Source organism: Puntigrus tetrazona, chromosome 13 (assembly GCF_018831695.1).
Source record: "Puntigrus tetrazona isolate hp1 chromosome 13, ASM1883169v1, whole genome shotgun sequence".
NCBI lineage: Eukaryota > Metazoa > Chordata > Actinopteri > Cypriniformes > Cyprinidae > Puntigrus > Puntigrus tetrazona.
This window is the reverse complement of record NC_056711.1, coordinates 1,779,891-1,804,969: the sequence shown is the minus strand read 5'-3', so window position 1 is coordinate 1,804,969 and position 25,079 is coordinate 1,779,891. Positions and strand designations below refer to the sequence as shown.

General features: G+C 40.7%; 1 protein-coding gene across 3 annotated transcripts in view; it reads left to right on the top strand.

Moving 5' to 3' along the window:
* LOC122356460 (inactive phospholipase D5) overlaps positions 1 to 24,989 on the top strand; it is a 25,566-nt gene extending 577 nt beyond the window's left edge. Inside the window, exons 2-11 of one of the 3 annotated variants that reach the window (XM_043255197.1) lie at positions 6,447 to 6,583; positions 9,262 to 9,367; positions 10,203 to 10,380; positions 10,492 to 10,600; positions 16,154 to 16,281; positions 16,424 to 16,621; positions 17,369 to 17,505; positions 18,145 to 18,313; positions 22,006 to 22,096; positions 22,213 to 24,989. In XM_043255197.1, the coding sequence (XP_043111132.1) occupies positions 6,526 to 6,583; positions 9,262 to 9,367; positions 10,203 to 10,380; positions 10,492 to 10,600; positions 16,154 to 16,281; positions 16,424 to 16,621; positions 17,369 to 17,505; positions 18,145 to 18,313; positions 22,006 to 22,096; positions 22,213 to 22,418 (1,380 nt within the window). In that variant the 5' untranslated portion in view covers positions 6,447 to 6,525 and the 3' untranslated portion in view covers positions 22,419 to 24,989. The remainder of the gene's footprint in view (positions 1 to 6,446; positions 6,584 to 9,261; positions 9,368 to 10,202; positions 10,381 to 10,491; positions 10,601 to 16,153; positions 16,282 to 16,423; positions 16,622 to 17,368; positions 17,506 to 18,144; positions 18,314 to 22,005; positions 22,097 to 22,212) is intronic. The other 2 variants (XM_043255199.1, XM_043255198.1) reach the window with 2 other exon arrangements.
* Positions 24,990 to 25,079: the final 90 nt, after the last annotated feature.

The following is a 25,079-nucleotide window of genomic DNA, read 5'->3' as shown; positions in this document are numbered from 1 at the left end:
TAAGGTTAGTCGGTATGCTGTCAATCAGTCAGAGAGAAGATAGCTGGAGAAGAACGGCGGCGTGAGGCTGAAACCATCTCAGGTGCACACACATCAGTTCAGAGCTTTCTTCTGACCGCTGTCTGATTGACGGGTTTATTTTTAAAACATAAAAATGTGGGTAAGATAAGTATTGAGATAAGTATGTTTCTAAAGGTGCTGTTGACATGAAGTTTTCACCAGATGTTGGTAACAAGCCAATGAATCCATACACGCACAGAAAAAAACAAATAAGATCAGAAATCAGAAAATGGGATGACACGGGGAAAATGTGCTCAAAACGTCTCGTATATGACTTGTCTCATTCTTCCACACAGTCTTCACATCTAAAGGGTTCTGTGAGTCTCTTCTGTGAAGCCTGGTGTTTAGTTCATATTCTCTATCAGCTCTATTGTCTTTCTGTGAGTTTCCTCGGCTGTGTTTCTCCTGGTTCTGTGAGTGTTGGGACTGAAGGGGTCAGGGTTGTTTTCTAATTACTGATAGCTTTCAGCCGTGTCTTTCACACCTCCCTGTCTTCATGTGGTCAGCACCATGCCTGTGTCATTCCGTTGTATTGGACATAACTTCATTTAGATTTTTTTTATATATTTGTCACATTTAATTGATCATCGCTAACACTTTACAGTAAGGTTTATTAATTAACTACATTAGTTAACATTAACTAAGAACGAACAATACTTCTACATTGTTTATTAATATAAGTTCATGTTAATTTTCAGTATTTACTAATGCATTGAAATCAGAAACAGTGTTTGTTAACATTAGCTCATGTCTTGTGAACTAACATGAACTAACAATGAATTACTGTATTTTTACATAGCATTATTACAGTTTACTAAACAGTCTAATAAATTAATTGTTTGTTCATGTTAGTTAATACATTACTTCTTGTAAAGTGTTATGAGATCATCAAACAAATTCTAATATTTCACAAAGACAATGCTAAAAAATATAATTAAATATTACTATGAAGTAAATTTAAATTAAGTTTTTAACTCAATAATCTCATTTATTAAAGGGGTCACATGAAATGACTAAACAGAAAAAGATTTTGTATTTTGGTGTGATGCAATGTGTTTATAAGTTAAAGGTTGTTTTCCACATAATGTACTATTGTTGCTCGTCTAAGCCCCGCCTTCTGAAACCCTTGGATGTACAAAGCTCATCTTTGCTCTGATTGGCTAGCTATCCGGTGTGTTAAGATTGGCCGAATACCTCAAGCATGTGATGGAAATGTAATCATAGATACTTACAGGAGTCAGCAGTCCCAGACTGTCCTTACAGAGTTGGATTTGCCTCTTTATAAGTCAGCATAGGCTACTCTCCAGGTTCAGGAATCAGTTAAAATAATAATAAAATGTGCTGAGCACACTCTAATATTTGTGTTGAACTGTTCTGGAACAGTGTTATAAACACAACTTAACACTGATTTCTAGTCGCGTCCTCTTCTGGAAACACAAGTAGTTTGACTTTCACAGTGAAACACAGCGTGTCCAGAACATGGCGCCCGCAGCAACACTACACACAGAGTAATAGCTCCGCCTTCTTTCTGCGAGGAAACATTTGGGCGGAGTTTGAAAAGTGATGTAAAAGAGGATGCATGTTTAGGAGGGTGTGGACAAGAATATCTTTTTGGTTTTGAGGCTTTAATCTTTGTAACTTTAGAGATTTTATCTATGCTCTAACAGCTTTAACACTTCAAAGAGAAAGAAAACTTGAAATCACATCATATGTGTCACGGTGTGGTTTGCGAGAGAGAATGAAATAATAAAGTTTCAGGCTGGTAGGCAGGCAGGTAGACACGACACAAAACCACACACAATAAGAACGAGAACCGACGATTAAACGGAATCAAACTTAAATACACACAGGAATTGACTAAACCAGTGGTTCCCAACCTTTTTTAACTCACAGCCCACACAACCAAGCACATATGTTTCCGAGGCCCACTGCAAAAAAATTTAAATGAACCTGTTATTTGTGTCGGGTTAGTAACTGAGTACTCAGAAGCATGACTTTTAACTGTCTTTATTGAATAAACGGGTAATGTTCAATAACCAGAAAATGTGCATAATAGGTCATTAATTTTTAATTAATTATGATATTTAATTATTACTACACATTTTTACGTACATTAGCAATATTATTATTTCTATTGATAATAACTGGCGGCCCCCCTGCAATACCGTTGCGGCCCACTGGTTGAAAACCACTGGACTAAACTAACAAGACACAGCTGATGACAAATTAGACAATGAACAGAAAGTAGATCACACTGAACACATGGCACAGGACAAAACAACAACAAAAGAGTCCACGTGTGACATATTGCCCCCCTCCCGGAAGGTGCGTCCTCGCACCGGAAAAATAAAACGAAATCGGGAACTTGGGAGGAGGTTCCGGTGGAGGACAGGCCCCCAGGAGGGGGCAGGCAGACAGAGTCCAGGGAGGTGCAGACGGAGGGAGGAGACAGGAGGAGATCCAGAGGACCCAGAACCCAGCCATGATGGTCCATGGTGGAGCCGACGGAGGGAGGAGCCATGGAGGAGAAATGGCCGTCGACTCCATGGGGCCGACCGATGGCGGCGGAGCAGGTGGTGGAGGAGACTGAGGTGGAGGGCCGAAGAGCCAGGATGACACAGAGGCGCTGGAGGACCAAGGCGACGCCGCAGGCTTCAGTGACTGATGAGGAGACGGGGGACTTGGAAGGATGCGGCAGAGCCAGAGCGACAGAGGACTGAGGTGGAGCCAGAGGGATGGAGGAGCCTGACAGAGCAGGAGGGATGGAGGGACGAGGTGAAGCCGGAGGAGAGGAATCCCGAGGCGACGGATGGTCGACGACAGACCAAGGCGGAGCCGGAGGAACGATGGAGCCTGGTGGAGCTGGTGGACTGACGGACCACGGTGGAGAGGAGAGAGCTAGGAGCCCAGGGGGAGCCGACGGGTCTATGAGCCGAGGTGGAGTCCGGGACTCGGAGGCGGGACGGTGAGGCGAGGGATCCTCCACCCACGACGGCGATGGAGACCGGCAGACCCATGGCGAGCACCAGGTGGTGATCTGAGGATGAGCGCAGGGGCTGCTGGGAACCATCGACGGCGGATGGTAAGGGAAAATTTGAAGCCTAGACACTGAATGCGGCGTGGGCACTGGAGGGAGCACTCATGGCACGGGCACTGGAGGGCGCCCTTGGGGAACAGTCTCTAGGGGGTGCTCTTGAGGCAGGGACTCAGGACGGCTGGACGGAACCAGGAACTCAGGAAACAGGGAAAGTGCCGGGTCTAATTCCAGGTTATGTAGATCCAGCAGCTCATCCTCAGTCGTGGTGCAGTGGGCGGAGCTCCACTCTGCGATCTCGTTGTATTCGGCGGTCTCCACCGTGGCGAGCTCATGCACCTGGTCTGATGCAGTCAGCTCGGGTCCGGCGGCGCTCCATGGCTCTGTGGCTCTCTCTGGTGATATATCATATCATAAACCTGTCTGACACTGTATTCATGGATTTCAACACTTAGGTAAGCCAGAACCCAAAAACATACCGACACAGGTTCACATGTTTAAACTGAGGGATACAGTGATCTGTCACAAACACTATTTTATATTGCTTATTGCTTATATTTGCATTAGTTTGTGCACTAGTTGTAGTAACCCCAGGTCCTTGCAGGTAATTAATAAACACTCATCTACTCCAGCTTTCTGGGCTTCTCAGATGTATTTAGCATCGAGAGAACTGGGCGTGGTTGAATCTGGTTTTCTGGTTATGTTAATTATTATTACATTTGCAGTGAGGAGTAGAAGAGGTGTTGAGGAGCAAGAGACCTCTATGGTGGAGCCAATAAAAGGGAAAAACACTAAAACCTGTGCAACACAGCCCTTCTCATGTTCCACAGCGCTGATTCTGAGTTTGTGGCCTTGTGAAGTTCAGCTCAAGCACTGGATCCTAATGCAGCTTTAATTGATCTATTGATCACAAGCTTCCAGCCTTCGCTCAATAACCTGCTTTGAGGCAGACGGTCTTCTTCTACCAAGCTTGCCCTTCGGTGAAGAGTATGTTGCTCTGCTTCTATGTATTACTTAGTATGCACATGTTCAACATGCAGAGCAGATACGTCAGAAATGGAGAGAAAATAGTTTTGTGTTTCTTCATCAAAGCATTATGTTACATAGATTCATGAGGAATCTCTCTAAACAAAGGCCTCACAGGAAACATTCAGCACTTTTAATGTTTCATTTTAAAGTTAGTGTATGTCCTCACAATGGAGGTCCACATTCCTGAAAGCTGAGCACAAAATAAGTATATAAAGCGTAGGTCTATCCTCACACACACACACACACACACACACACACACACACACACACACTCTGTGAAGTATTGCTTGCCTGGTCTGTGAATCTGGTGTTACAAAACATCAGAACATTTTTTTATACAATCACTCAAATCAATATAGTCAAATATACACCCACTATCTACTCTTGTTGAGGCACAGAGGAGGTAAGGGTTGTAATTTCATTCTGCAGGCTTGAACATTATGAATGATTTTATCCACTCAGCTAAATATGAGAAAGTTGCACACCTCCTATAAAAATGTAAGAGATTCTTTCAGTAGTTGTCAGCACAAAATATTTCTTGAAGTGAATTAATAGAAGTGCACAGTGCCTCCTTCGCTTCGCCCCTAAAGCCCCTGAAGATGTTTTACACTTCTTATTTAGAGCTGCTGGACTCACAGAGCCCGCTGTGTTAAAGGGCTCAATTATTTATTAGAAGCTGTCGAATCCGGTCTCTGTTTTAATAGTGTTAGATCTCAGCTCCATATGGTGCACTGTTGATCACCAATAGTTATATCATTCTGGTGTCTTAATAGCTTTCTGTTATTTATAGCTGCACATAAGTTGGCAGAATGTCTGTAAATAAAGAGACTGGCTGTTCAGGTCAATAATTCAGCTTCTGGAAGCCACCATAAAAAAACAACATACGGAAAACAGCTTTTTTTCTCGTTAGGTCTGAGAGAGAGTAGTCTCAGAAGCATTACTTCACACGTGATTATTAATCCGCAGGGATTGCCCATTTCTTTACATAGACTGCCATCTTGGTTCATCCCTGATGCTGTATGTCTGCTCATGAAGCGTAGCTGGATCCATATGCAGCTTTATTATGAGCAGATACCAGCAAACAGAGAGAGACCGAGTCCATAAAAGATCAGTGAAACACTCCGAGGTCCAAACTGCTCAAAAATGAATTGAATAAGGAGATGTGAAGCATGTTCCTGATCTTCCTGGTGTTGAATAAAAGAAATCTGCAGGATCAGTGTGGTCTGAACATCAGCTGATCATTCATCATTATTATGCATAATTCACATTTATTATGAACTTGTAGTAGTTTTTAGGAGTTCTCCAGGATATATGAGAAAATTTAGTTTTTATTAGCTACCAGAGTGCTGTTACTTACTAAATTGTTAATCCGAGTTTCTTGTTAGATAATAGTAGTTATTACTAGTTAATAGTGCATTGGTCATCTGTTCCTTATTCATTTATGAAGGAACAGTATTGTAAAGTGTTACCGGATTACATTTCCATTCATTGGAGAGAAGCAGACCTCCACCTCTTCCAGTCAGACGGCTAATAATAATCAGATTAATAATAGTCATGTTAAGAGACGGGAAGGTTAGGGCGATTCAATAAAAAGGATCACAATAATTTATAATTGTGCATTTGAATTTAACAAGCACTGATCTTAAGTAAAATATACATACATTGAGAAAAATATTAGTGTGACTTTTCCTTATAAACCTCATAAACACATTTGTGTCATCATGAACTATATGAAGAGACACACACACACTGTCATGATTCACTCTCAAAAGACAAACTATGATGGTTCAGTTATAGGGAGTTTTGCACTGATCTTTAGTTTTAGTTCTAGTTTTAGTTTCAGGTAGATGAAAACCAGTCAACCAGTTATTCCCGTCTTCACTGTAACCAATAAACTGATATGAATTAAACTGTTCTGTTACTCCCTAAAAACAGAAACTAATTGCATCCGGGCTTCTCATCGGGGCTGGGCTTGCTCATTTGTTTTAAATATAAAGATTTCACGTCAAAAGCGAGAATATCTAAAGTCATTTTTGCTTATTAATATGGATGAAATAGACCATCAAAGGTCAGCTGCAAAGATCTGATAATAAAATGGGATTCAGTCCATTAAAGATACATTAAAGATACATAGCTTTGCAAAGCACTGTTTTCATTGGTTTTGTACAGCTGAGACATGCATGTTAAGTTTAGTTTAGATCGTATTCACACACAAAACCTTTACACCTGCACATGGAGACCCTTTTTTTCCTTCTGCAGGTATCCAGGGTTAAATGTGTGTCTAACGGCTCTGAATGAGTGCTTTTTCTTTTTTGTTTTGCAGTCTCAGCACAAATGCATCGTGATCTTTGCGCTGGTGTGCTGCTGTGCTGTGCTGATAGCGCTGATATTCTCTGCTGTAGATGTGTGGGGGGACGACGACGACGATATCTCTAAAGGAACATGCAGCAGTGCCTGCCGGTGAGAAAAACTCTCCGTCACATCCCTGTCTGAACAGACCCTTTTTATTCTGCTTCCAAGACTTAACCTAATTGTGTCATTTTATTGATTCGCGATATTAACTATATCTATAATCCAGAAGATCGGCACTTTGTTGATTTTCAAAAGGAGTTGGATTTGTGGATGAATAATAAAAGCTCATCGAATTCAAAATCCCTGAAAAACGTGTTTAAATAGATGTAGCACAAACCCAGTGGGAGAACAGAGGTGCAGGTCACGTTCAGCAAAGCTTCTGTAAGAGGACTTCATCGTCTGGCCAAGCTGTAGCTGGAGAAAAAAAGACAAACTGAACATTAGAACAGAAGTAGCTGCTTCCAGTGATGCTCAAGGGGGTTGAAACATGATCTCTGGTTCCCCATACTTTCCCCAAACATTAAAAAAGCAAAGTAAGATCACAACACAACACACCCGGCCGCTAGGAGGCAGAGTGGCCGGAGAAACACCACGAGATTGATCCTTAAGGGTTATTAAACCCAAACATTTCAATTGTGTCATTAATCACTTACCCCCATGACGTGCCAAACCAGTAAAAGCTTTGTTCGTCTCTGGAACACAATTTAAGATATTTTGTATGAAAAATGTATTCTCATTTGTACAGAAAGAAAGCAAAACTAACAAAATAAGTGTTCTTGTAGCTTCATAACGTCGTTTTGGAACAACATGAGAGTAAGTGAGACATGACAAAATTAAAAAAAAGACTTTTTAAATGTTTTTACTGAATATTTCGATGTGTTACGTCTCTGGAGATAATGCTGAAATCACTGTGAGTTTGTGAGAAAGGATGAGGATAAGAGACTGGCTTTTGTTGTGTATATTTCTGCTGTGTAAAAGACTTAAAGGGTTAATTCACCCCAAAATTAAAATCCTAAGACCTCCGTTCATCTTCAGAACACGAATGAAGATATTTCTTCAACAAGCAGTCGTAGTTTGTTTGAGTTTTCCTTCTTTCTTGTGCATTTTACGGCAGTTCATCACCATTTGCTTGAATTCAATTCAATCTAGCTTTTGAGTGTACGCACACTTTTATGTGCACTTTCAGCCTTTTGTTGCCAACTTTAAGACTTCTAACAGGCATCAAATTTGAAGTATGCCCAATTTGTGGGAAAAAAGTGTAAAATATCTCTGTTTTTATGCTCTATTGCGAATACAATATTGGCTCTATGATTTAAAAAACGTTTAGTTTTCAATTTATTCACATTTTAAAGATGGCCAGAATTCAGGTTGTAAAACAATGGGTTGCAGAATATAAATAATACAAGCAGCTAAATAACAGTTTAATTTAAGGCTAAAACTATATATATGTAGCAAAATCATGCACAGTGTTATTGATGTTAGGCATTCTTTAAACGTGTTATTCTATTGTCAACAAGGACAAGTAATCATTTTGTGTCATTTTGTTCACTTTTAATTCACATACTGTTAGACGTTCTCAATTCTCAACAACATCTATAATGGTATAGGTCTGCTGGCAAAGCACATAATGGCACCTTCAAAGAGTGTGCTGTGTCTTTGTCCATGAATAGAGCCAAGAACAAGTTGGTCAGCTCATTGTAAATGCCACTGTTCTCCAAGGTCCAGCCATGCTATCCAAGCTTTCATCTGCAAAGGTTTTGCACTTTCTCACCCAGCGTTTTTTCTCGGTGTCATCACAAAGCGATGCAGTGACCCTGTGGTCAGCAAATTCACATCATTCTTCTGCAGATGCCAACATTAGCGTTCAAGGCGGCCATATTCTTCTCTTTCTCTTTTGCTCTACTCTACTCTCTTCTGCAAACTGCTAATATTGTTGGCTCCTGTTGGTGTTCCTCATCTGTTTGGATTAAACTGCTGGGACAAGCTATCAGACATGCCCTCTTTTTTGTGATGAATTATTAATTGTAATTTTAGGTATTATTTCATTTCAATACTAAACACGTTGACGTACGTTGATTTATCATTGAAAGTGTGGAGGAAAGAGTGTCTGTTTTTGTAATGGTCTCAATCACGAGGGTTTGTAAAGGTAAGATTTAGAGAGAGTATTGATTTGGAGCTATTTAGCGTTGAACAGAGTGCGGTTAATGTGTCCTTTTAAGATATTCTATTACACACACTCGATATGCCGGCGCTGTAACAGGATAGGATCTGTGATCAAATCTACATGCTTTAGCAGAAGAAAAAAAACATTAGCAGGCACTTCTCATCAGAGGCCACGTTGAACACAAATGAAATCCGTCCGAAGCCACTAACGATGCTGTAAGTGTTGGAGTTCAAGTGCTGGTGCTGATGGGGACCTCAGTCAATCTCATTTCCTGAACTGAACCCTGGACCTTTAAGAGCCAACGTCTTTAATCACTATTAACCACAATCCTCCTGTGAATCCTGCTTGCATTAAGTCTACTATCTGCAATCTTTCTTAAGCTGAGAAGGTGATTGTGTAATATAAATGTATTAAAGCTTACGAAAGCCAGGATATTCAGCTTTATATAATGTTGTTTTTATTATGGAGAAGGAATCTGTACTTTACTTCCGTAGTATTTTTGGAAACAAAATGTATTTTGAAACTTGTTTCGTGTAAAAATTGCTTTAAATCAGATTTTACTTAAGACTCGATTAAGAAATGAGACATTAGTGTGATTTAGGAGAACATGTTCACTTTACAGGGGCTCCGCTTTACCTAGGATCTTTCCACCGGATCTTGGCAAATAGGGAATGGGTGCCACCGATTTCTTCACTTCATGACCCACGTGACCTGGACTCTTGCTTAAGGCAATGCTGGCAAGCCACCATAATATACATACATTTTTGTATGTATGTGTGTAATCATAATCATTGTTCACACTGTTGTATGTATTATTGCATTACTTCCATTAGTGTACAGTATGCTGTTCTCTGTTGTGTTTGTAGGCCTGCTGCGTCTTGTCATCAAGGTGTTTTGTTTCTCTTATTGATCTGTGTATTTCATGTCTTTGTGATCTGACTCAGTCTGCTGCAGCCAGATAAAGATTTATTGTGCCGAATCACTGTCAGGATGATACATACACTCACAACTATATGCCATTTTGTACTCTAGTGAAATCTAAGAGGTGACATTTTTGTACACATAATGGTAATTTATCAGTTGCACACCCATCCGGTTAAGTCTGGCATCACATGTCACTGTTTCCAGGTCCACATTCGGGTCCCAAAAGCAAGGCAGCAAACGATTAAAATGGCTAACATGTACTCACAGTAAGTTTACGTTGTACTGAAAAATCATCATGTTAATTGGCCACACAGCGATTCATATTTTCTGAATCTTATTGGTGTATAATAAGATTCAGAAAAATATTGGTGTCTGGGACATTGTAAGACCAGACACTGCAGTGAGTTTTAAAAAGCTTAGCCTAATAGTATGACATAATTGAATAGTGCTGATAAATGGCTGTTCTCTCTTGAAAGAGTATGAGTAAAGGTTTGGACCTTGAAACAGTATTATGGGTCAGTATGTCACAGCTTAACAAGCCGATAACCCTATTCAAATCATTGGAAATCATTACCCTTGTAATATCTGCTCTCAGTGAATCCTTCCTGCATTTGAATATAGATTCTCTTGTGTTCACAGTGTTGTGCTTGTTGAGAATATTCCAGAAGATCTGTCCATTGCATATAAAGACACGGTTCCTCTGGCCGCTAGTCTCCGTGAGCTTCTGGATCGAGCGCATCGATCTGTCGAGATTGTGTCTCCATGGTGGGCACTGAACTCTACCGAGCACGAGTCAAAGTCTCCCCAGGCCAAACAGGTAACGCCCAACATACTGCTGACTACACCTACGACTGTTTCTTTTAAAGAAAGCTAAAATTATCCCAATACGATTGCATTTATTTGTGACTGTTTCTTCTGTCATCCTCAGGGTCATAACTTACTCCATCAGTTGATGAGTCTACAGTCGCGGTCAGTCAGTCTGAAGGTGGTCAGTGCACTGACTAATTCTACAGAGCTCAAGGCACTCACTCGAAGCGGTAAATATATAGGACATTATTTAGCATTCACTGTCCAACAAAACCACGTTGCAAGACTCTCTTTGTTTGATCTGAGTGTACCGAAGCAAAGGCACAGGAATTTGATAACTTTAACAACAGTTAACTACCATGATTTGTGTAATTCATTGATTTCTGGAGATATGAAAGCTTTAGCGCAAATCCTACCAGGAAGTCTTAATGCTACGTCGCGTTACACAATTAGATCTGGCCAATCGTCATCCTACGCAAGGAATATATAAGCTCCCTAGTACTCACCCTCATGATATAAAGGATCATCGGCAAAGATTTTACTTCATGTTCGCTGTCATTCTCAATGCTTTCTGAGTGATGTGAACGGACAGTCCTGGCCAGCAGACGACCTGGCGAGCCCTAGCTTGTCATTTGACTATATCCTGGTGACCACGTGTATCTTACGGAGGACCTCCTCGTCCATGCAGTGAGGAATCACAATTCTTTGGCCCCTGAGGAGCAGCTCTCCAGCTCTCCTTACATGAAGATTTTCTCTTTCAGGTCAGTATGGTTTCAAATTAGGGGGAAGGCCATGCTTTCCCTGACCAATCAGTCTCACAGTATCGGATAAGTTTTGCACAAATGGGATCAGCTTTCTGATTCTTAATTATTGTAGTCAACTTTGAATCAGTAAATGGGAGGGCTTGAAGCACCGCATCCACAAACACCTTTACATGTCTTCCTCCTTCTGCCTAAAAGTGTTTCACTGGGGCTCTAGTCAATGTGTCAGCAGTTATGAGCTGCTTACCAGGCACATGCACAATGTCAAACTTGAACTTCATTAGCCTCAGCCGAAACTGCAGGATTCGTGGAGGAAGCTTATCCAGTTCTTTATTGCTCAGCAGTGAAAAGAGCGGCTTGTGATCTGTCTCTAGTCTATACTTTAGACCAAAAAAGTAAGATAACAGATGTTCACCTGCCAATGCGACGGCAAGGGCCTCGTTTTCTATTTGTGGATAATGTTTTTTCTGCCTCAGACAGGCCTCTGGAGATGAACACCACTGGTTTCCATCTGACTGCTTTTGAGTCAGAACACCTCCTACCCCGAAGGAGGAGGCATCTGCAGCGACACATGTCTCTGTTGACAGTGAGTATGAGGCCAATTCTCGGCGAGAGTTTAATTCCGCTTTCAATTCCTGAAATGCCTCTTTTTGTGGTATCCTCCACCACCATTAATTTTTCTCTCTAAGCAGGTCTGTAAATAAGCTGGTATACAATGCAAGGTGAGGTAAAAATATTTCTTAGATAATTAACCATGCCCAACAGTGTCCTCTCTTGTTCCACCCCAGTTGGTTCAACTCCAGGAAGTATATGTTTATCTCGCCGCACCCACTTGATTAAATGGGTCAAATCAACATATAGCTGTATTTTCTTTTGGGCTTTGGGCACAACCACCATATCCTCCATGCGATTCAGCACATTATCTCTCATGTGAAGGGGTACCTGGCAAGTGGATGAAAGTGCATATGGCACTGCACTTGGTGCCAGCTCAACTGTGCAGTTTCCCCAAGCCTAAGAAAACTGTGGTGTATTTTCTCAGATGTTGTCTTGTTGCTCATGCACTGTGTAGCTTAGACAGTCGAGAACCAACAGAAACATCTTGTTCATTAGTTTTATCTTTAAAACTTAACTTGCCTTTAAATCGCCCCTTTATATCAAGTTTATGATTAATTATCTGGGCCAAACAGCACTTTTTCTGTGGGATGCAGAGCACCAAGCCTCTGGGTGGAGAAGCTGCTGCTTGTGATTGCTGTTACCGCAGCACCCATGTCCAACTTGAAAATAGTGCTTACCACATTCAGTCTAATGAGTTCATTCCACCCTTCATTCTCCTGTGGATACACTTCACTCAAAAAAGCAAACTCACTCTCCTCTTTGGTCTACATGTGCCTCTATGTAATGTGATTAACGCCCCCTGTTGACTTAATTTCCTACAGTCAGCATCTCAAGATAGGTAGTGATGTTTCTTTAAATTCCCACGTCTGCCACATCCCAATGAGTAGTTTTCTGATTTCTTTTAAAATGCTGTCTGCATTTTTCTGTCTTGTCTGTGTATAAATTCCACGTCCTCTTGTAAATGGACACATTGTTTTGCTATGCTCAAATATGTTGACTAAGAATTTCATAGTTTGTCTAAACTCATTATTCCATACTTTTCTCAGTACACAATTCTATATAACGTGCTGAGCTTCAGTCATGTGGCAGTTCTGCTCTGATAAACTGCTGTATGTACGTATCCACATATCTTTGTGTAATTGCTTTCATTATGCTTTTACATGGTTCAGTAGCTAACTACATTTCAGTGAGCTTGTAAGGCATCTTAAATTAAATTTTAAAGTGTTATTATCTCTCTGTATTGGTGATGCATTGGAATACCATGGCTGCAGATGCAAATAACCTTGGCTTTCACTTTATCTTTATCTAACACAATCAAAAATGCAGTCTTTATCAAATAGATGTATTCATGGTCCTTCTTTCATTTGAGTACCAGATAAGATGGTAAGATGCTCAGTGGGCATCTTTACGTTATGATCGAGGCTTGTTTAATTTTGCATCTACTGGTGGTGGTTCATTCTGTCTCCTTATATCTTTTAGCTTTGGTCTCACTTGCCCTATTGCAGCCTTCACTGTATGCTCATATATATCTCAATATACAGTCATGGCCAACATTTTTGGCACAAGTCTTTCTCACAGAAATGTAATGCATTAACACACGCTTTGCTGTACGCATGTTTATTCCCTTTGTGTGTATTGGAACAAAACAAAAAAGGGGAGGGAAAAAGCTAATTTGACATAATGTCACACTAAACTCCAAAAATGGGATGGAAAAAATTATTGGCACCCTTAATTTAATATTTGGTTGCACAGCCTTTGGAAAAAATAACTGAAATCAGTCACTTCCTATAACCATCAATAAGCTTCCTACACCTCTTACCCAGAATATTAGACCACTCTTCCTTTGCAAACTGCTCCAGGTCTCTCATATTGGAAGGGCGCCTTTTCCCAACAGCAATTTTAAGATCCCTCCACAGGTGTTCAGTGGGATTTAGATCTGGACTAGAGCCGGCCACTTCAGAACTCTCCAGTGCTTTGTTGTCATCTGTTTTTTGAAGTATGTTTGATCTCAGATGCAAACCCAGCTTTCTGACACTGGACCCTACATTGTGATCCAAAATCCTCAGATTTCATGATGCCTTGCACACATTCAAGGCACCCAGTGCCAGAGGCAGCAAAACAACCCCAAAACATCGTTGAACCTCCACCATATTTGACTGTAGGTACTGTGTTCTTTTCTTTGTAGGCCTCATTCTGTTTTCGGTGAACAGTAGAATGATGTGCTTTACCAAGAAACTCTATCTCATCTGTCCAGGATTTTGGCTTACTCAAGTACATTTTGGCAAATTGTAGTCTTGCTTTTTTATGTCTCTGTGTCCGCAGTGGGGTCCTCCTGGGTCTTCTGCCATAGCGTTTCATTTCATTTAAATGTCGACAGATAGTTCACACTGACACTGATGCACCCTGAGCCTGCAGGACAGCTTGGATTTCTATGGACCTTGTTTGGGTCTGCTGATCCACCATCCGGACTATCCTGCGTTTCAACCTTTCAGCAATTTTCTCTTCTGGCTTTTGATCATGGTATCCCAAACATTATTTAATACTAGATGTATTTTATTGTTACATCATATCTGCATTACACTTAAGTTGTATATAACATATTTGATGTTTGATGCGGATACCATCGGCTTACTGGCTGTTACTTCATCACCTGTCTGAATGATCACTGCTTTTTCTTCAGCTAAGCTTAACATTCTCCCATGATTTAATCCTTGTCATTTAGATATTAACGTTAGCTATTCAAACATGAAACAGTGCGAAATAGATTTCAGTGTGACAGAACTGTTCTGAAAGAGATATAAACATGATAGTAATGCTGCTGAATGTGGAGTTTTAACATCAGTCATATACATTGGATCTGAATCGCAAACTATCACAAAGGCTCAGTAAACATCAGTTGTTTTAAATCAATTACTGTTGGTGGTGTCTATCTTTCTGTGGCATTCCCCTCTGTTGCCTTTCTTGTGGAGTTTTTCACTGCAGCCTATCTACATGCCCTAACTCCCTGTCTAAAGTTTCTCCTCTTTGCTCCATTGCTTTCTCTTTATGTCCCATCAAGTTTGTGGGGCCTTTCCCACTCAGGCCTGTTGGGGCTGTTCCCTCTAAGGCCTATCGGTGCCATTTCACACTGTGGCATATCTCTATTTGGCCTATTGTGGCTCTTATTACTATCTGGCTTCTGTTTCTACTTGGCCTATCGTGGCTTCTATCATTATCCAGCCTACCTTTGCCTCTATCACTATACAGCCAAAAGTTTCCACTCTCTCTCATTAGGTGGCTTCTTGGGGCTCCTTTACTCTATACAACCAATACTTAAGCATATATATGCGTGCGTGTGTGTGTGTGTGTGTGTGTGTGTGTGTTACTGATTCAAGTTACAGTTCAAGGACCGGTTCTACAAAAGAAGACATACTGTATGTTTATTACATACTGGTTTTGTAAAACCAATCAGGGACTACTGGAGGATTGGGAGAAGTGACCTGGTAAAGTTAATTATGGGTGAGGGTAGAAAGACACAGCCTTTTAAAATACGGTATTCCATATGTTTGGGGAGAATATAATTCATAGAAAATTTGAGACAAATAAAACCATCCAAATTGGCATGAGTTGGAATCTTAGGAATAAACACCAGGGAATCGAGAAGGGAAAATGAGTCGGGTGTCTGGTAGAGTAGTCAGGAAGAGTCAGGAATCTCGCAGAACTCAAGAAATCCTGAGAAAGTGGAATCATGCCAAAACAATTCATAGTAATAATTTCAACCACATTTTGCTGCCAAAGTGTCACCTTGACACTGGACACACAACCTCTGGCCATCATCTCATCCTCCTGGTGCTCCATACATGTGTGCTGCTCTTAGCAAAGAAGTCTCTCATCTCTGCCACACTTGCTGGATCCATACTGGATCAATACAGTTTGTTCTGTCACAAGAAGTAGTCTCAAGATCCAAATGAGAATGCAAATAAAGAGTTTATTAAGTGATAGCAAAAGGGAGAGATAAAAACAGTCGAGAACTCCAGTGATTAAAAACAGGCGAGAGTCAGGATACAGCGACGAGCTGACAGAGAAACAAGACATGATTAATAAACTGACAAAACACAGTGCCAACACCGGCTAGATATAGGCAGAGCAAACGAGCTGGACCTGTGTGCTCTGATTAGGCCACTAGCTGCGGTTACTAGGCAAAGGACGCACACCAGACAGAGACACCAAATGAACACACGGACACAAACTTATTCTGAGACAGTAAGTGTATGCAAACGCAGCTGTTAAAATACAAAAAAAGTGTGTATGGGTAAGTAGTTCAGTCTTCTACGTTTATGTTTGGACACTTCCTGTTGATGGCACTTGTTTTGAACAATTTGAGGACCAGTAATTCATAATTTACTGTTTTATTCGTTTGTCCTCCAGGTGCAGAGGTGCATTACTTGAACATGAAAGCCCTCATTAAAGGTCAGCTCAACTCCTCCTTCTGGGTGGTGGACAGGAGACACATGTACATAGGAAGTGCTGGCATGGATTGGAGGTCACTGTCTACGGTAAAGGACAGCTGTATAGTTAAATGCACATTTTTTTGGATGATTCATTTGTATGTCGGTGGCGTTCGATGTGGTATGTTCTTCATCATGTTTAGTAATATTTGATTGTTCTGGTGAGTGAGGTGATGTGTTATTTCCACAGATGAAGGAGTTGGGCATCATTATTTATAACTGCAGCTGCCTGGTGTTGGACCTGCACAAGATATTCAGCTTCTACTGGCAACTGCAGTATAAAGAGTTTTTGCCTTCAGTATTGTCCAAGAAACTGAACGCTCTGTATAACAGAGACAGCAACCTTCATCTGCATCTGAATGATATTGAAGCAAAAGCATACTTTTCAGTGAGTTGAGTTAGAAGTGTTTTTTCATTTAACTGAAGTCTAGTTGAAGGGGAAACAAGTCCTGGTGCACGGAAATGATCCTTCATTTGATTTGTGTGACTCTAATGATGTTTAATGTGTTTGTTATTGTAGACCAGAGAAACAAGTGCACTGCCGCCTTTAGAATTGCGTCTGCATATACCCATTTTCTGTAGAATGGCCGTCAAAAAGTAAGAGTTAAGAAAAGTTATTATGTGCATTGTAATGCTTGAATGCCACAACAAATGTCAAAGGTGTCACTAATTTACATACGGTCTGTGGGCACTACAGTATAAATAGAGCAGAGCGAGACAGCACCATTTATAGAAGAGAGATTTGCTATTATAAATGAACAGATAGATTTCCATTGATTAAAGGTTGCATTGCCTTTAATATCCCTTTCAATCGATGGAGTCCTCACAGAAAATGAACAAGAGTCGTTTATCTGGAACAGCTTGGCAGCTGCATGCTTCACACGTGATCAAATACCCGACTGTGAAATGTGTTATCTTTCTAAATCACTGTCGCTCTCACCGTCATGTACTGGACGTGCAGGGAATAGGAGTGATCGGATGCAGTTAAATCATAGTTTTCCTGTGGATTTTACAGTCTTTTCTGATCACACTTTATGCAAATACTCTTTAAGTATTATTTAACAGGACGGATAAAGTTGACTACATTGGGCATACATTGTTAAATAATTAAGTTTTTTATTGTTTGCTGTGCTAGAGCTCTCCAGATGCTTTCTGCACAAAAAACCGTACAAAAGACCTCGAGGCCATTAACAGAGTCATTCAACAGGCTGAGACTTTTATCTACATCTCCATAACCAACTATCTACCTGTGCTCAACCGCAGCCAACCCAGGTGAGTCCTGCGTCCTGACTAACACATCTAACATTAACATTACCATATAAAACTAGTGATTTAAATGATGCATGCAAAGAAATGTATTCCATCAGAATACACGACTAAGACATAGTAGCAGCAGCATCTAGCACTGGGCTAACTGGACCACGTTCATTTGAGAGTGGCTTGTGGGAACTTGGGACACAATTGTTTTTAAATCCAGTCATCTGAACAGTAACTATCATGTCACGACTGATGACATCACAAAGACACACAGTTTACCTGCTAAATGTCCCTGCAGGAAGGAAGAAGCTTTATTAGATCTCCATCTACCAGCAGCTCTAATGGAATCATGCTAACAAGCCAAACCTTGCACTGCAAAGCCAAGAATATCTAAAAATTCTCAAATCAAGATGGATTTTCAAGACAAGCAAAAATGTTCTTGTTTTCAAAAAATGAAGTTTTTACTTGAAACAAGCAAAATAATCTGCAGATTGTTTTGCTTGTTCTTTTTTTCCTGTTTTTCTGAAAACAAGACAATCATTTTTGCTTGTCTAGAAAATACTCTTTTTTTTTTTTCGATATTTTGGCTGAAAACAAAATTTTGTAATTCTTGGCATAGTGCATTAGTCATGTTTACTTTATGTAATTGAACAGGTACTGGTCACGCATTGACAACATGCTCAGAGAAGCCTTGATTCTGAAAAAAAGCATCAAAGTACGCCTGTTAATAAGCTGTTGGGAGCAGACTGAGCCGCTGACGCTGAACTTCCTGTGGTCTCTCAAAGCACTGTGTACAGACTCCGTCCGCTGCTCCGTGGAGGTGGTGAGTGTGCATTAATCAAAGATTATCAAAGATATACATGGAACAGGGCTGCTGAGGTCCAAAAAAGCAAGCTTTGATATTATTAAGATAAACAGTGCATATAAGAAAGTATAGTATATATGAAATATTTGTCTTTGAAACGGTATGTGAGCAAAACCTGGATGATTTACTATTTTCTACTTCTGTAAATCTAACAGGTCTCTTGCGGATTGCATTTCTTAAAATGTCAATACATTGGACGTGGTTCACTCAGTATCCACCAGGTGGTGCATAGAACGACAAACTGTATCTCAACACATGGTAGCCCAGCTGATTAATCAATGAATATGTGATAAGAATTTGTTATATTGTAATGAACCTCACTGAAGTCTATGCACTACATCAAAATACAACTACACTATACACCGTCAAAATACATCACAGCAGTTGATAATTTTTTATTATATTTGGAAAGAACAAAATAGAGTTTATCAATTTATATTTGGGTGTGTTTGATTAGGGTTGGAGCTGAAGAAAAGTGGCCTGGAAGGGCCAAGTTTACCCACCACTGTTCTAAAACATCTGAAGCAGACTAATAATCACATTCTTGGGAATGGATTTGGACTCTCTCAAGATCGAATACAGTCTTTGGTCACTTCTCTTACCTTGTTTAAACTGGGGAAAATGGTGATTCTGAAATGCTTTTAGAGACTGTTGGGGCATATGGCAGCAACAGCTTTGTTATGTCAGCTCAGGCTTCTGCAAAGGAGACCACTTAGTTATAGCTGAACTTCCAAACAAAGTGTGTAAGAATGGCCAGGCGCTAACCCCCTAAGATGTTTGAGCTGTGGGCCGGATTGTCAGCATAAAAAGTCATCACTATAGGCTGGTGAGCCCTTTGCACCACCAGACAGGCTTATGGCACCTGGACGAGTGCACAAGCAAAGTGGCATATTGTCACACGCCAGGCCTCTGTGATCTCCACCGGAGCGCCTTCACCTTAATACTCAGACTCCATTACCCAGAACCCCATACCTAAGACTAATCCCTGCCAGGTGTGCCCAGTTATCACCCCTTTATAAGCTGTGCCCGGACTCTCAGTATTTGCGCAGTCATGTGTAGCCCTGTCTGACTTTCTGAGAGGTTTTCCTTTTGTTTGATTCTGCTGTATATGATCCTGGACTCTTTACGCTCTTGTGACTTTCTGCCACCTGTCCCACTGACCCTGTCTCCAGTCTCTGAACTCGAAAAAATGTAAGGGATTCCTTCTACATTCTTACATCACTCTTAATCCACATCCTCTCAGATGAGAGTCGAGTGTTGATTGTGTGCTTGCTACTCATTGACAGCACTGGAGTGGGCCACCGCAATGTGGGAGGGCAAGATGACTTTGCCCTTGTATGACTGCTTCCTTCATCAGTTCTGTGAGTTTTTGAGCATTCAGTGAGTGAAAAGGGCGAAGAACTGCTCGCTCTACGCCAGGCCAACAGCACCTCGGTGGCTTACACTCGAACTCTCACTGAGCAAACTGGCTGGGAGAGCAATCACTCAGACGTGGAGCGTCAGTCTGAACTGTGACAAGGGCAAGACTGTGGAACAATTCATGGAACTAGCCATTCACCTTCCTCTATCAACCAATACTACCTCCCAATCTCATAATGAACTGATGCAGATTAGGGCTACTCACCTATCGATGTAGCAGAGGGAGAAACAAATTCACAACCAACTGTGTTTGTATTGTGGTCAGTCAGGATATCGGAAAGCTTCCGAGTCATCCCACAGCACGAAATCCTTCTGGATCCTGTTATTCAAATTGCCGTCAGAATTCCTATTGTACTTACTAGTGAGGACAAGATGATTAACATTACTGCTATGATAGACTCAGGAGCAGCAGGACATTTTATTGATGTCTCTTTCGCCAAGTTTCTCACCCCTGAGCTAGAGCTTCAGATGGGCATCTTGCACATCGAGCCCACTCTCTCGACAGTTTGACCTCCTGAACCTACAACAAATGAACCCATTCTACCCTCTAAGATCATTCTAACTCCCACATAATAGTATATAATGACTGAGATCTCTGAAGATCAACTTGGCAAACCTGCTTCTCCCAAATGCCCACCAGACTGCACTTACGTACCTTTGAGCCTCCATGAGAGATTGATGCAGTTGGTTCATGATTCTCCCTGTGCTGGGCATCCAGCTATCAACACAACCATACAGCTCATCTCCAATATTTTCTGGTGGCCATCCTTACAGTCAGATATAACCAAGTTTGTTCAGAACTGCAGCATCTCCAAATCATCTCATCAGGTCTGTCACAGCCCCTACTGATTCCCCTATGTCCATGGTCCCACATCACCACAGACTTTGTTACCGATCTTCCCAGCTCTAACCATTACACCACCATACTCACTGTCATCAATCGCTTCTCTAAGGCATGCCGTATAATTCCCATCATCAAGCTCCACACAGCACTTGAGATGGCTAAAGTTTTAATGGAGCAGGTATTCTGTTTTTATGGTCTTGCCTGAGGACATCATCTCAAAGCATTCTGCTAACACTTGAACATTAACGTCAGTCTTACCTCAGGGTACCATCCAGAGTCAGACAGCCAGGTCGAGAGGCCTAACCATGAACCGCACGTTTCCTCCGTCGGCTTGTAGCTGTAGGTCAATTTATCAGATCACTTCTAAAAACAATCTACACTAAAGCTAAGCCTAGGACTTGTTTTCGTTTCTGTTTTTGTTCCTGTTAAATGTCAAATGTTTTCATTCCAATGAAGCAGTTCAGAGCCCTGGTTAAAAGTACTTTTTCCTGATTACTGTCCTCAGAATGCCGGAGCAACTTATGGTGATAAAGAAAGCGAATTATCTTTATCTAAAGTTTGGCACTGACAGCCCTCGAACTGCCTCCCTGGCTTTGAGGGGATAATGAGAGAATTTGCTGTTTAAAAAAATTCAGATTTCAGGCATTTTCAACAAAGAGCTCTGATTTTGCTTTTTTTATATGTATATCAAAAACATAGACAACAATGGGCACTGTATATTGTTGCTGAAGCATGAAAAATAAAGCTCTGTAGGTCAGAGACACAGAGACACATACACACACACATTTGAGGAGACACATGAGATATATGTTACATTTTGTAAAAAGGGTCATAAAAAATGTCCCCCTCAAAATGATTAATGTATTATTATTATTATTGTTATTATTATTATTGCGCTTTTAATGCTGTTTTTGGACTGTTTTGAAACTTAGAGCACAGCACTGAAGCTTGCTTTTTTATTGAATTGTGTACCATTATAGCTTCATCAATTATTGTGATATGAAAATGTAATAAAGTCAGACACAGATAGCATCAGCTAAATGAGCTCCCTGCGATCAGAGCTAACAGCCACTGGCCTCCAGAAAGAGTCGAACCAGTCAAATGAATCTTTTAGATTTGAATGAATTGAATGAAGTAATGACGAATTAGAGGGACTGATCACTGCTTTCCACTTGATTTAAGACTGGATGTAGAAGTGGCAGTTTATTCAAAAAGATGTATGATTTGCTGCTGTCCATTTTTCATTTGTGTTTAAGTCCAGATACAACATTCATTCATTCAATCTGTGACATGGATGATTCTGCTAGAGCTGTCTACTATGACTGGGATGCTGTCGCCCATGTGGGCCCAACCTGACCAGGGATGTACTCTGCTCTTCTTCTTGCAGAAGTTCTTCATTCCACAGAAGCAGAGCGATGGACGCCTCTACGGAACGAATCACAACAGATACATGGTGACGGACAGGTCTGTGTATATAGGTGAGGACATCGATGAGCATTGATAAGCTGCTGATGTCGTATTGTAACAGAGATTTGAATTAAAGTTAAAAAATAAATAAAAGCATGCTCGAATAATGTCTTTTCTGGGTTCTCAGGCAACTTAAACTGGGTGGGCAACGAGTTTGTGTACAGCGCTGGTGTTGGTGTGGTGATCAGTCAGCGGGTGGAGCAGAACACCTCCACTGTAGTCGAGCGGATGAGAGCGGTCTTTGAGCGAGACTGGCATTCCCATTACAGTAAAACACTCCAGCCAAACGAGATCCCAGCATGCAGCACGCACACGGCAAGCCCTTCTCTCTAAAAACGTGTTTGAAAATCATGTGTAAACCTTTGTTGGCTGTTTCCTTTCACTTTGAGTTCGTACAGCAAGCAAGGCTTTCTATCGAAGCCATACTGTTTCGCTCTGATTTCACCTGGAAATCACAACTGGTGCTATTAGTTCGTTTAATTTGCCTCCTTTACTCTATTGCTTGGAAGCAAAGTAACATGTTTTTTCTGGTTAGATTGTATGCGGGCACATTACTCTTATAAATGCCTTGGAAATGTTAAATGAATTCTTTCAAGATGTCTGCCTCTGCACATGTGTTGCCCTGAAAGTTTCTATTCTAAAAAACGTCTTACCTTTAACTATTAGGGGAAAAATGTTTTCAATTTCATGTTCACTTTTGTATTCATAAAAGTTTAAATGTGCTTTCAGATATATCAAGCATTGTCAAGCACGGTGTTTTAAAGTCTATTTCATAAATCATTTTTACAGGCAGGTTTTTGCTAAAAGTTTCTACATGTTCATATTTTACTACATGGTAAAATATGCTGGTAAATTATCTGATTTATTTGCACTTAGTATTTTAACGTTTTAACGTTAAACGTTATCAATGTCTTTTAATGTAACACAGAAAATCTGTCATCATTTGTGTTAGAAATACACAAAGAAATCTTATTCAAATTAGAGTTTATCTGTTATTCCCAGATAAACACTAATAACACAGGCTCTTTCTGTACGAGTCACACACACTACAAGTCCTTCACACAGTCCCACATCTCTGCGTTTAATATTGAACTAAAATATAAATTCTGGTCGTCCGGTCAGAGCCTGGACCCAACTGAGCCTGGTTTCAGGAAGCCATGTAATAAGCGGGATAATGTACATCTAGCGATAACAACCAGCTGGAAGTACATTATCACTTATGCAATTCATAGCTATTGATTCAATTATTTTTCATTTTTAACTGCCTGTACTCATGAAACATGAAAACATATTTATACTTGATTCATAATTCATATCATTGTCACTAAAAGTTTAAATTAAACGAAAAGAAGCTGCGAGTCTACCTCAATCAGAAATTGTGACAGAGCAGGGAGTGAGCACATTCATGTATACAAATGTTGCCAAACACAAGTTAAAAATTCATGCTCAGTGGCGTCGAAAAGATACTATAAAAGTAGAATTACTTTATAGTGCATATGTTGCGACATAAACGGAGAAAGCATTCAGATACATCTGCAAGTCTTTACTCAGAAACATGATCAAAACAGAGGCGAGAAACTGGTAAACAGATGTATAGAGGGCAAGTCACGAGAGTAAAGCCAGGTCTTCAATCGGCAAAACAAGAGAGATAATCCTTAGACAAGAGCAGTCGGAAAGTCCAGACAACGATATGAAGAGGCAGTAATCGAAACACAGGTCATCCAAACAAGGGACTGGACTGAGAAGAGAACTGGAAGAAAATGGAGTAATAGTACTCCATAGAGTAGCTGTGCAAAACCAATGACCACGCTAACAGTATTCGGCAGTGATCAGTAGGACATCCATGGCTTGAGTCCCGTGTCTGTGTGATCGGAGGCTGTGGGGACTGTATTACATTTCCCTCTCTTCATGTAGAATAGAGCATGTGTCAAAGTGGACTTTTTAGTCTTTAAAATCATTATCAGTGGTTCTTTATTTATTTGAAGAAAGTTCTTGCAGTTATCCAAATTAAGTCAGAAAGTATGAAAGTATATACAGTGCAAGCGTGTGAGGTTTGTGACGTAGAACCGTGTTTGCCAGCAGAAGATGATGTATCTCTAAACTGTCTTTATAAACATGCCGAAAGATTTCAACGGACGAGATTAATTATTTGCCTGGCCTTACTTTTCTGAATCAGATTAGATGAGTTAAGAAAAGCAGATTCTGAGCGTCAGCAGCATCATATTACTGTTATGAACGTGTGTCCAGGACTGGCATGGAAGATAATAGCTGTTGAATGAAGTCTTTTGTTTTTTCTTTGTACACAAAAAGTATTCTCAAAGATTCATAAAATTACGTTTGAAACCCTGATGTCACGTGGACTACTTTTATTGTTGTTACTACATTTCTGTGCCTTGATCGTGGCAGGACCCTTGCTGTCTGCGGAGGGTCCGAATTCATTTATGGGCCAGGTTTCACAGACGGGGTTTAGCCTAAGCTTACACTCACACTGGGCAGGGTTGACATGAAACGAACACAAGATGTACAAGATGTTCAACTTTCTTGTCGATCCTGGAACAACATTCCAATCAACCAATCAGATTTTCTTTCAGGATAATCTTTCAGGAAATATCTGTTATAGGCTCATGATCAGGGTTATGTGCTTCTTTCCTCTTGTTAATCATTTACCACTTATTTTGAACAGTAATGTTGATCCAGGATCATGTCATGTCTTGGCAAAATCCCAGCGAAGCCCCAAGGACAAACAGGAAGTAATCACTCTGTTTACTTTGTTGCTTATTATCGAGCGGTGGACCACAGCCCTCTTGCAGTGCATTGATCAACAGGTCTATCATATTTGTGGCTTGGAAATTTTCAAACAATCATCCTGCTCATATGTCGTCACGCTTCCTGTTCGGGTTAGTGCTCACGCTTCATGTAAACCGTGCCTGAGTCTAACTCAACTGTGCTCTGGCCCACCAGAATTTGGACAATTTTTTGTGTTGTTTTTTAAAA